This window comes from Labeo rohita, chromosome 17 (assembly GCF_022985175.1).
Source record: "Labeo rohita strain BAU-BD-2019 chromosome 17, IGBB_LRoh.1.0, whole genome shotgun sequence".
NCBI lineage: Eukaryota > Metazoa > Chordata > Actinopteri > Cypriniformes > Cyprinidae > Labeo > Labeo rohita.
Genome location: NC_066885.1, coordinates 6,317,629 through 6,330,219, shown reverse-complemented (window position 1 = coordinate 6,330,219; position 12,591 = coordinate 6,317,629). Strand labels below are relative to the sequence as shown.

General features: G+C 35.4%; 3 protein-coding genes across 3 annotated transcripts in view; 1 reads left to right on the top strand and 2 right to left on the bottom strand.

Annotated features, from left to right (window-relative positions):
- sec23a (Sec23 homolog A, coat complex II component) overlaps positions 1-2,963 on the bottom strand; it is a 28,401-nt gene extending 25,438 nt beyond the window's left edge. The window contains exons 1-3 of the mRNA XM_051133574.1: positions 2,867-2,963; positions 1,368-1,603; positions 1,130-1,187 (exon numbers count right to left, since the gene is read on the bottom strand). Coding sequence (XP_050989531.1) covers positions 1,130-1,187; positions 1,368-1,588 — 279 coding nt within the window. The 5' untranslated portion in view covers positions 1,589-1,603; positions 2,867-2,963. The remainder of the gene's footprint in view (positions 1-1,129; positions 1,188-1,367; positions 1,604-2,866) is intronic.
- A 664-nt stretch (positions 2,964-3,627) lies between these two features.
- On the bottom strand, positions 3,628-8,623 carry srp54 (signal recognition particle 54). The gene is made up of 17 exons (XM_051134098.1): positions 8,511-8,623; positions 7,991-8,106; positions 7,749-7,850; positions 7,568-7,659; positions 7,395-7,479; positions 7,111-7,215; positions 6,877-6,943; positions 6,732-6,789; positions 6,493-6,643; positions 6,231-6,379; positions 6,052-6,152; positions 5,389-5,475; positions 5,190-5,263; positions 4,950-5,058; positions 4,671-4,841; positions 4,493-4,588; positions 3,628-4,289 (listed from the first exon to the last, which is right to left on the bottom strand). Exons 3-17 carry the CDS (start codon positions 7,824-7,826, stop codon positions 4,198-4,200), a joined length of 1,515 nt encoding a protein of 504 aa, XP_050990055.1. The 5' UTR covers positions 7,827-7,850; positions 7,991-8,106; positions 8,511-8,623; the 3' UTR covers positions 3,628-4,197.
- A 385-nt stretch (positions 8,624-9,008) lies between these two features.
- Positions 9,009-12,315, top strand: zgc:109986 (uncharacterized protein LOC553566 homolog). Its single transcript, XM_051133859.1, has 8 exons — positions 9,009-9,181; positions 9,363-9,484; positions 9,566-9,704; positions 9,799-9,920; positions 10,942-11,052; positions 11,140-11,246; positions 11,390-11,489; positions 11,605-12,315. The coding sequence occupies exons 1-8, from the start codon at positions 9,085-9,087 to the stop codon at positions 11,725-11,727; spliced, it is 921 nt and encodes a 306-aa protein (XP_050989816.1). The 5' UTR covers positions 9,009-9,084; the 3' UTR covers positions 11,728-12,315.
- Positions 12,316-12,591: the final 276 nt, after the last annotated feature.

Sequence of the window (12,591 nt, the reverse complement as noted above, 5' to 3'; positions counted from 1 at the left end):
CCAGTCTTCAGTGTCACATAATTCTTCAGAAATTATTCTAATATGCTGATTTGTTGTTTTGCTGTTCAAAAAACATTTTTAATAATTATTACCAGTATTTAAAACAGTTGAGTCATTTTTTCAGGATTCTTTGATAAATATAAAGATCTGAAATAAAAAGGTTTTGTAAAATTATACACTATACCATTCAAAAGCTTGGAGTTAGTATATTTTTTTGAACACAGGAATAAATCTGCACTCATAAATGCGAAGAGCAGCATTTATCTATTTCAGATAAATGCTGTTCTTCTGAACTTTTTATTCAAAGAAACCTGAAAAAATTCTAAATAAATTACATTTTAAAATACTATTAAAAAAGAAACCGTCATGAACATGAGAATGCATCATATTAAGTATTTTAAACAAAAGCATATATTTTAAATTTGCTTACCCTGTCAGGCACTCTGGCAGATGTGTGTGCTGTTTAATGCATTCGGAATGTGTTTTCCTCTGCTAATATCTTGCATTTTACAGTTTTATCCTTATCTGTCATACAAGTATTTCAGTTTTCGCATAAACGCTTATCCTGACTGCAAGCGAGTCTCCATTAAACTTCACACACTTCAGTGAATAAGCATCAACACATATGCACATCAAACAGACAGAGTGCCATTTTTATAAAATATACATTTTACTAAAAACATTTATTGATAGACATTAAATGTAAGTTTAAAATTTTAGATGTATTATTGTATTATTATAAGTTCACATGAGTGAATGTGCGTTCCTCCTGCCTTGCACAAGTCAACATTTAGTCTGTGCTTTTGTTTTTCTCCATTATCGTTTTTAATTTATTGATTTTAACTTCTAATTTCAAATGGTAAAAATCTGTTTAAATGTACCCCATTTTTGCACATAATGTTTGATTTTGAGCCTACATGCAAACATTCACTATATTTATTTGAACTGCCTTAAATTGCACATTGTTTTGAGGATGTGGAATAACAAATAATTGATCAGAATGACTTTAGCTTTATGTAAAATGATTTTTTAAAATTCGATTAATGAAGGAAACAATAGAGAGATGAATACATTATCAAGATAATCGTTAGTTGCAGCTCTGCACTTTTCAAAACTGCGATGACTTTACCTGATTTCTCTGATAACAGAAGTTGCAAGCCCAGAGTTTTGCTCTGTAATCCACTTGACTGATTGTGTAAACAGCGAAAAAAGAAAAAAAACAGAAGCATAATAATATTAGGGCATGGCAAATAATGTATCCAGCTTTCATAATAAATGTGTTTATTTGGAAATTACTGCAATGGATAAGAAGTAGATCCTCCATCTGTGAACTCATTATGCTGTCTGCTCTGACTTAACAGACTTACCACAGAGGATTGAGCACAGCCCGACACGTGGCCCGGCTGCACAGCACCGGCTCGTACTGAATCGGGGGAAGATCTGGACGCTCCTTCAGCGGGGTGAACAGAGAGGCCACGGGAACCACCATGCGCGTGGCTTCCAGGCGGCTGGACGGCCAGACGTTCCAACTGAAACGGACGCCATCGCGGTCCTCGTTCTGCTGGATGAACTCCTGGAAGGTCGCCATAGCACCCTCTGGAATCTACCAGTTATACAAGGTTTATGAATGAGAGAGAAAAATATATGCGATGATGTATTCAAATAAGACATGCAATCTGATCTACGTCTATATTACAGTCTGGTCTGTTACCCTTTGGACACAGGACAAACTATAATGTCACATCACACATGATTAAAAGCTTGAATGAGATAAGAGACACAAGTTCAGAAAACATCTATGATGCCAAATGCTATCTAGGTCGGATTTATTTCATTAAGGCAGCTATACACTTTCCTTTATAAAGACAGAATAACAGTATACTGAAAAATTCAGATAAACATATGCATCAGTGGCATTATTGTTCTTTGCTTTCTTATTTATTAGTATTTTTTGCTTATTTGATCTACATTTATTTTTCCCCCTCTGCAAAGTATGCAGTGTGTTCAATTATGTCATGCCAAAAACGCTTTCATACTGACAAAGTGGATTATTTTATATGCTAAATTTAAAATACAACATCTACATCTTTTGTTGTTGTTATTAGTACTATTAAAATTATTATGCAATGTATTTCTGAACTTTCTCAATGGCCCCAGACCCCAGTTTCAAAACTGCTCCAGATGAGCAGCCAAAATGCCACATGTGCAGATGAGAAGAAGACAAACCAATGAAGTAAGCGACATATTAAAAACGATGTGTCAACTGCAAGGCTTTTAGAGAAATAGTACGATACAAAATAAGTAAACAATGCAACAATCTGCTCAAGTTGCATTAAAAAATGACTATTCCAACATTATAAAGACTCATAACAGTGTTAGGGTCATTTATTTATTTATTTCTTGCAAAGAAAAACTAAAACTACGCCTATGCAGTCAGGTATACAGACAAATAGCACAAACTTTGGTTAATAAGTTTAGTTTAGTTTGTTTTAGTTTACTTTAACTTACATGGATCCACTGGGGGCGTCAGCCCACCCTCCCAAATTAGCCACAGAAAGCTAGGTCGATAGCTAAGAAAATATCAATCAGCTTAATCAGCTTGAATCAGCTTGAGAGCACAGCTACTTTATAAAGATCTGGTCCGATCAAACATTTCAGTAAACAGCCCCTGCGATGACCTGTTTGTTGATGTAGACATGATGCTTCCAGTCAACACTGACTTCAAGCTAACGTTAAATGTCCTTTAAACCCGCGATTCCTCGCACTAGAGTGCGTTTAACGCTTTACATTAATCACCAACAATCATCGAATCGTCAGCTAAATATATAAGATCATCTATGTGCAAAGAGTAAGTGTTTCAACATACCTGAAGCGTTGATTTAGTGTCTCCTCGGAGACTCTCAGTCAGTGACAGCGCGCTCACGAGATCGAGCGAGTTCTCGAGCTGATGACGTAGCAGCTCAACATGGAGTCGGTGCCACGTCAAGAGCCCGACATTCATTTTATGATGCAATTAAAGTGTATTTTTGTTGTTATAATCTGTTTTGTGCTGTAAATGTGTATTGATTGTTATGCATGTTCAGTTAAAAAATTAATCCATTGATAAAATTTTTTAAAAATGGATTTGAAAAGTTTATACACTTTTAAGACCTTATTTTATTATTTGAATAAATTATATATTAAATATATTAGGCGAAATTAAGTTAACCTACCCTAATATTATTATTATATACTTTTTAAAATATTTAGATCTTTGTTTTATTAATTTTAAATGTTAAATATTGAAATGTTTATATAAATTGTAAATGTTATTAATACAATTTAATCTTATTTTTATCATTCTGTTATACAAAACTTAATGTGAACAATTCTATTTTCACTTATTGTTTGCTAAGATGAAAGGTAATAATTTACAATTTAAAAGAACAGATTTTTTTTAGCTATTCAATCAAGATACCTACCTAATCTCTGTGCAAATTTGTCAAGCTGTTGCTTTGCAAAGTCTGGATTACAAATGTACATAATAAACATTACAAGTACTGTGGTCAATCTGTGCATAAAGAGCACAAATATTTGCTCTTCGTATTTGAATTTCATCATAAATCAAAAAAGACAAGACACTTGCTGTTAAAATGTTGCCATATAAACTTTATTATAACATTATGACAAAATATTGTCACATACTCTTTTGCAACTACTGTGATACAAAGCCAACGCTTTTCTATGGCAAGTCAAGAAATTATATTTAATTATACAATAAACCATAATTTCTACTTATTCATCTGATGCTATGATGATGGTCATAGCAATTACTGTAAATGTAAAATCATATAACCTTTACCCCTTTACCCTTAATCCAGTTTAGAGATAGTGAAAGTAGTCAGTTGTCAGTAAGTCTGACAACATTGTGAAGCACGCAGATGTCTGTGTGTATATTTGCCAAACCGATGACTTCTGACATCACGAGACATTTTAAACAATCGCTGGACTTGATCTCAGGAAGCAAAATTTCTTCTAACAGTCCCCATTATCAATCCTTCTCCAGAAACACTGGGCTTTACATGTAAATGAGCCTTTGTTTATTGTTTTACACCATTTAAAGAATTAAATTACTTGAGGCAAGACAAAATCATCTTCATCCGCGCAGGTTTTGTTTGCTAAAACCATCAGGTTCTCTTGTATCCTCTGTTTGTTGGATCACATGTTGTTAAATCCCATCATGCCTTTCATGTTGCCAGCAGCTCCCTGCTGAAACTGCCTCATCATGGACTGCAGTCCAGCCATGCCACCTTAAAGAAACAAAGATAAATGTCTTCAAGTAAGGCTTTTACAACCACACGGAAACGTAACATTAAAAAGTGCAAATTTTGGTCATTTTAAATAGGTTCTTGCATGCAATGCAACTGCCCCATGTTTATTAAACATAACTCAAACACTGCCGCTCATGGTCTACTAAAATTAAAGCATGTTAGGGTGAAAAGGGAGCTCATACCCATGTGGTGAAGGACTCTGGGATCCATCATTTTAGCCATCTGCTGGTTCAGTTTTGCCATCTGTGATGGGTTGACGTTCTTGGACATGTCTCCTCCTTTAAAACAATGATAGCATGAGTCACTGATTTTAAATACATCATGAAACTAACACAGTTTGAATGCATCAAATCACTCAACCTTTAAATAAGCCTTTAATGCCGCCCATCTTCTTGACCATCTGGGCGAACTTTGTGTACTGTGTGAGTAACTCTTGTACATCCCTGGTAGCCACTCCAGATCCCCGGGCCACTCGCTGGATGCGGTTAGGCTGTTTACTGAAGAGCTTGGCACCATCTTTGTTGTCAAGTTCTGAGATGAAAAACCACATAAACCAGTGTAGTTCAGAACTATGCCTAAAACTTTCTAACTTCTAACAGTGCATTATTCTCTTTTAAGACAGTATTAATAAGTACATACCCTGGTCATTCATACTATCCATTATTGTCATGAGTTTTTTTAGTCTGGCCATAGACTCCTGCTCATTTCCTTTGCTCATGAAATCTGTTCCAAAGCCTGGGATCATGCCCTAAAGACATTAAAGAAAAACAGAAATTGTGAGAAAATAACTTAGTTTATTGTTATTTCATTTGGATACTTTTCCTTTGTATTTTTTTTTTTTAATAGTTAAAAATAAATCATTAGATTGTTAGTTATTACCATGATCTGACCAAACGGTCCCATCTTCATGATGTTTTGAAATTGTTCATACATATCCCTGAGTGTAAACTGACCTACGAGAGAGAGAAAAATGTTATATCTGTTGGTAAAAAAAAAGCATTGGAAAATATCTTAATGTCGTGTAAAAATACTGAATACACAAAAATATGCATTCTTATAAAAATAATGTTCTAGTTACCATGTTTGAGCTTATCAATTAGCTCCTCGTTGTCATCAAGCTTTAGTTCATTCACTTTGTCAATGAGTCCCTCAATATCTCCCATACCTAGAGAAAATAAAATGGAATTTTAACATAAATAACAGTTTCAACATTCACTGAACAATCATGAAATAAGTTGAAAATGTACTCACCCTCGGGCCATCAAAGATGTAGAATATGTTTCTTAATTAGAACAAAATTTGGAGAAATTTAGCTTTAGGTTACTTGATCACCAATGGATCCTCTGCAGTGAATCTCAATAATGTACAAGTAACTCACGACTCCAGTACATCAATTAATGACTTGTGAAGTGATGGTTTAAAGCTGAAATGCCTCAATGGTGCATTTATGTCTTATAAACATGCATCTTTTTGCTTCACAAGATGTAAGATGATGAACTAAAGTTGTGTGGATTATTGTGATGTTTTAATCAGCTGTTTGGACACTTATTCTGACGGCACCTATTCACTGCAGAGGATCCATTTGTAAGCAAGTGATGTAATGCTACATTTCTCCAAATCTCTTCAAACGAAGAAACAATCTTATCTACATCTTTAATAGCCTGAAGACAAGCTATTTTTTATTTTTGGATGAACTATTCCTTTAACTAAACAGCAGTTCAGCAGTATATTCAAACCTTACCGAGCAGTTTGCTTATGAAGGGTTGAGTCTTGAAAGGCTCAAAGTCGTCAATGTGCTCGCCTGTGCCGATAAAAATGATGGGACTCTTTGTGGCCGCCACACTGTAAACATAAATTGTGTCAACTCCTGCTTTCATTGACTTAAGTTCTGAAAGTGAATCGCAAAAAGCGTGTACTTACGCACTAAGTGCGCCACCACCCTTGGCATGGCCGTCCAGTTTGGTGACAATAACAGAAGCCACATCTACCTTGTCTTTGAAGGCCTTAGCCTGAGCCTCGCAAGCCTGACCGATGGAGGCGTCCATCACGTACACTATGTTGTCTGGTTGCTGTGGGACAGACAATAACGGCCATGAAGCATCATGTTTTGCATCAATTATATCTGTCTTTATTGCTCCTAGATTTTTTTTTTTTTTTATAACAGAGGAAGTCTTTTACTTACCACAGCATTTGACACCTGAAGCATTTCTTCAAAAAGTGAGTCTTCCTGTTTATGTCTACCACTAGTATCCACAATGATTATTTCAAAGTTTTCTGTCTTGAATTTTTCCACACCTTCTGAAGCTATAATCACTGGATCCATTTCTGTGTAACTGATTCACACCAACATGAATCAATGATTAGGTTTGCAAAGCAGATGAAATACAATAGTAACAGTGTGGTATGTAAAATAACACTTACCTCCCGTAAAAGGGTATTCTGGCTTTTGTTGCATTTTGCTTGAGTTGGTCAAAGGCACCTTTAAAAACAAACAAAATAAACTGAAGTTTTTTTCTAGAAGCAAACAAAGTATTAGTTTTCTGTGTAAAGATAGAATCGACGATACCTGCTCTGAATGTGTCAGCGCAAATCAAACATGTTTTCCATCCTTTTCTTTGGTAGTAGTATGCCAACTAATAAAAAGAGAGAAGAAAAAAAAAAAATCTAAGTCAACTTTTTCTAGTGCATCACATGGCAATAGACAAAACATTTTAACTTTGTCTTTTTGCTTTTATGATTGGCTGTATAATAATAGGTCTATAATCTAAAATCTCAAGGCAAATACCCAAGAACTGCTCACCTTAGAACATGTTGTGGTTTTTCCACTGCCCTGTAGACCCACAAACATGATGACATTGTTCTTTCCCTTCGTGGGAGTCCAGGCTTTCACTCCAGGATCCACCAGCTGCAATAAAAACACTTTGTATTTATATTCTAGAATAGGTTTTAATCATCAGCCAATCACTTCCATTTGGTTTAATGTATTTCTCTACTCTGCTAGGAGGTGTAAACAAGTACAGGGCTCCCTAAGGAACAATGTGAAAACCAATACTTATCAGACAAAAACTGCAAAGCATCATTTACCTTGACAAGTTCCTTGAAAACAGCATGCTGAATCATTCTTCTCTTGTTTAGGCCAGAGGCCATCTCTTCCAGATCAATGGCTGCCCTACAATTACAGAGCAAATAGATATTTGATAATAGGGAATTTACCATAAAATGTCCGAAAAACAAAAAACAAAACACTCATTACTTACTTGACATTTTCTCTAAGCTGCTTTACCAACTTGATATTTACATCAGCCTCCAGCAGGGCAGCGCAGACTTCCTTGAGCATAGCATTTAATACCTACGGAAGATTATAAACAAGTTAACGATTTATGATGGGCCACTATGCTTTACAAGCTTGATTTTAAGATTGCATCATATTCACCGTACCTCCTCATTGATGATGGTGGCATTGCTGAGAGACCTCAAAGCTGAGGTAATTTTTCTCCCCAGATCAGCTAAAACCATTTTTGCGGTTAAAAGGATGCCAACCTGCAACAGGGGATGATGATTACATCAGGTAGCCATGATTTTTAAAAAAGACAGAGATTTTATATAAGACCAGCTTTCAGCCGCAAATGCATTGAGGTGAACCTGAATGACGACACTAAAAATATGATTTATCTCCTTACTTCTTAGGAGAATGAGACTTTCCAATGTGGTGGGGTTTCCCCCCAAACAATCCCCCTGTCACTGCTCACTCTGAACCTCGAGACTTCAGTAGAACCAGGGCAATGATGCTTTCAACCTTATTAAACAAACACAAATCAAAAATGTTAAACAAAATATCACGGATGAGCTGCTCTGTTTTTAACAACCATGTAACATAGTATACAAAACCGGATAAATCAGGATCATTTTAAGACATGGATCGTTACTACAAAAAACAAACGTGGGCACACTCATGAGTAATGAATACTATTACACAAAGATCATAGTTTTATAATGTATATTGGCATGTTTTGTAAGACTGACTACGTTATAGCTCTATGCTGAAAATAAGGCCAGACAGCCGTTGTATACCGCATTAACATGGTCGAATTAATTAAAGACAAGATTTAAATCATTTTAAGTCAAAACAACATCAAATTAAGACGTTCAGCATCCAAATTAGTGATATAAAGAGATATGTTTCGATTAAATATTACTTACCTAAACTCGCAGCAGCTGTTTTTCGGCGAGTGTAACAGCAACTACAAACGTCATCTAACCCCCAACTTCCCGTGACGTTGCGCGTCTACTTCCGTGTAAAATAAGAGTTACTTTTTTTGTTATGAAAAAAATATTTGTACTTTAGTTTCGTTTTCAGTCAGTGTTCATTTAACTTGTGTAAAATTAATATTTACGTGTATAAAAAATCAAATATACTTTAATACTGTCACTGTTTTTTTTTTTAAATATTCTTAATTAAGGATGTTGATGTTGGTCGTTGGGCAAAATCTTAAGGTGGCATTGAGGTAGATATAACTGATTTCAACTTAAAACAAACTAGTTGCATTTTTACCTTTAAAAGTAACTATAATCTAAATAATGCGAGTGAAATCACACATATGAATGTTTGTTTTTGCCACCTGGAATAATGAATCAGAATTACAACAATTTCAGTTCTACCTTAACGTATAACACACGTTTATCACTACTGCGTACAGCAAACCCATGTGTTGCTCAGTAGTATGTTTGCAATCTACATTGTGTTAGACGTGAGATAAGTATCAAGGTTGAATCAATGAATTTTAACGATGCAAAGAATGAAATTCTGCAGGTGTTGTCCAAGACGGAGAGACAACATCTTCCAAAGCTATTAGAATGGTTGAAAACATCCGGTAAATGCACAGTCGAAAACTTTTGATATTGTTTTGTCAGCTAAAGGTTAGATTATATGCAAAATTAGATGCAAGCATTAGTTCTGTTTTCTCCTATTTATTTATATCTTATTTAAACAATATTAAGCACTTTGACTTGGTCATGGACATAATAAATTACAATTTTATATCTGCATTTTAGATGATCTGGATGATTTCCTGGTGGACAACCAAAGTGTTATTCTTCAAAGTATTGCAGAAGACCTAAGGGTTTGCCTTCCACTGGAGGCTATGGCTCCCTCAGAGACTATGGCTATTCAGAAGGTTTGTGCTTTACAGTTAGTATTTTGCTCTGGCATTCACAGCTGCGTTCTTGGATCCTAAAGCATGCTTTTTCATATTTAGACTCAACAGAAACCTCATCCCACTGTGCATGTGGATGCATTTTTATATGATGAGGAAGCTGTGGATTCATTATGTGAGGAGGGAAAAATGAGTCGCAACTACTGCCTCAACTGTGGATCGCACAGAACAGCACCGCTAGGTGAGTGTTTGCCTGGATATTGGGCTATGTATGTATTACACAAATTCATCCAGTAGTAAAGCAACATCATAATATGCGATTCATAATTTTTTAGAGTTCATCTCACATTCGTTCTCAATCCCGGAACTCCAGTTCCTATTCCACAACGTTCTTCCCGACCTCACAGGAAAACTGGTGGTGGATGTTGGATCTAGACTTGGAGCTGTGCTATTTGGGGTAATTGCCAGTGATGGTTTGTTTAACTAAACACACTTGAACTCATTATCGATTGTAAATTAATTACCTGATGTTATCAGGAACATTTGCCCCGAGGAAACCAGGGGTTAAAGGAATAGTTTACCCAAAAATGAAAATTTGCTGAAAATGTACTCACTCTCAGGCCATCCACGATGTATCTTATCTCTTTAGATAAAGGAACAAATACAGATTAGCATTCCATCAGTTGCTCACCAGTGGATCCTCTGCAGTTAATGGGTGCCCGTCAGCATGAGAGTCCAAACTGTTGATTAAAAACATCACAATAATTCACAAGTAATCCACACCACTACAGTGCATCAGTTAACATCTTGTGAAGTGAAAAGCTGCATGATTGTAATAAACAAAGTCAACAAATAAATAAAATATGAGTCCTTTATCCACAGTGTTGCTTTCTCAAGTGAAAAAAAATCATCTCATCGGAATCAGAACAGAAATCAAACACTGTTTACAAGTGAGGACAGTTATAAACTAATATGTCAGTGGATTTTGATGTTTCGAAGACAAGAGGGGATGGACTTTTTCACAGGAGAAAGCGTTATTATGGATTATGGTCCTACTTTTGTGGACCTTTACTAACCTGTTATTATGGACTTTGGCAAGAAGTGACAGTTTAAAGGAAAAACATCTTAACAATGAAGTTGTTTTTTTCAAACATGCAGCTTTTCAATTCACGAGACACTAATTGATGAACTGGAGTAGTGTGGATTACAGTGACGGCTTTATCAGCAACTCTCATTCTGACGGCACCCATTCACTGCAGAGGATCTGTTGGTGGCAAGTGACGTAATGCTAAATTTACATGCAAATCTGTTCTGATGAAGAAGTAAATTTAAATGCACACATTCAGATTTAAACCTGCAAACTTTTACATACCAGTCCAGATCTGTAGCCACTAGGCGTCTCCATATTTCTTATTAAAGCATGTTCTGATGATAAATCTATATTATTGCCTCAGATAGATCATTTTATCTCTCCTCAGGGCTACCTGTACAGTGCAGCATCTCAGCTGGTGGGAGTTGAAATAAGTTCAGAGTTTGTCAAGCTTCAGACAATGGCTGTAGAGAAATATGGCTTCAGTGACAGAATTCAGGTAATTAACCAAACTGTTTATTTGTTTTATGGTAATTGTTTTGTCTAGATAGTATGTTTACAAAGATGTTCAATGTGCCCTACATAGGTGGTTCATGCAGATATCCGCTCTCAGGCTGCCTTAGTGCAAAATTCAGATGTTTTGATCATGAACAACGTGTTTGAATACTTCATGGAACCAAGTGAACAAATGCAGTAAGTGCCAAACTGTAACTGCACTCAAGAACATGTAGAACTGTGACAAAGCATTTATAAATGTTTTCTTTTTAACAAACAAGTAGTATTTGTGTATTAGGTTTAAACCAAAATCGCCCTTTCTGTCTTGTCTTTTCTTCCAGAGCTTGGCTATTTATTAGTCACAATTTCAGAAAGAAAGGTGCACTGTTAGTAACTGTACCCAGCATTCAAGAGGCACTTACTTTACTTCAGGACGCTGTTGTAAGACACTTCTCTCTGTCTTTGAGATTACTGAATTTGCCTCAGTGAAATTCAATACATTTTATCAACAGTTCGTGAAACAAATCTAATGTTTACATTTTTTTTTCTTTCCCAGTTCCTAGAGACATTAGCGCTTGGCCAATGGATAGAGGAAGTACCACTTGATTACAGTGTTTATCTAAAAAATGACACAGATCCAGATTCTCTCAAGCAAATCCATCTTTATAGAGTACTTTAACCCTGATACAGTGGAACCAATGAATACGATTAGCCTCAGTGAGGCCTTTAACAGGACAAACGATGCAAATAGATTTGATTAAACACACTGCATCCTCTTCCGATGAACATTCACTTGTCAATTTTTAAAATGGCGTTTGATTGTAAACACATTTGTACTTAAAATTGTCCACTTATATTTCATATAATTTCTTTATGTCATGTAATATTTGCATTGCTGTATTAAGCAGTTATCATTTAGAGAAAATTTGTTTTCCAGTAAGTGCCCTCTTCCCTGGTTTTGTAATTTGTTGAAATGCATTTCTATCTCCAACTCTTTCTGTTGAAACAGGAAGTAGGGGAGGGATCGCTGCATGTGTTTTTTTTTCTTTTACAGGCAGAGGTAGTGCACTGGAGACAATTTACGTCATCCTTGATGTTATTATTTGTCTTGTGTCACCGACTGATGACTTTAGTTGAGAAGTTGAGTTCTTTGCCATAATAGCTATTAAAATCTTTATCTGTAGCTATTAAAAGCATTTATCTGAAATAGAAATCTTTTGTAACATTATTAATGACTTTTGCATCACTTTTGATCAATTAAAAAACATCCTTGCTAAATAAAATATTAATTTATTTAACCAGTCATAATTTTCATAATAATCAGTTTTGATTATTATAAAAAATAAAATTTAAGTTTCTTTTTATGAGTGTACTTTTGAGTGCATTTGAACACAAAAATACTTCTAATCATCTGAGAAACTAGGCTTTGTGGTTGGGAAATTTATAGCAGTGATGGCGCTACAATTATCTGTCGTCTTTTCCAACCACAGAATAGCTGTCATCAAGTCGTATGAACGCCTATTCAAATATATATTAACCTTCA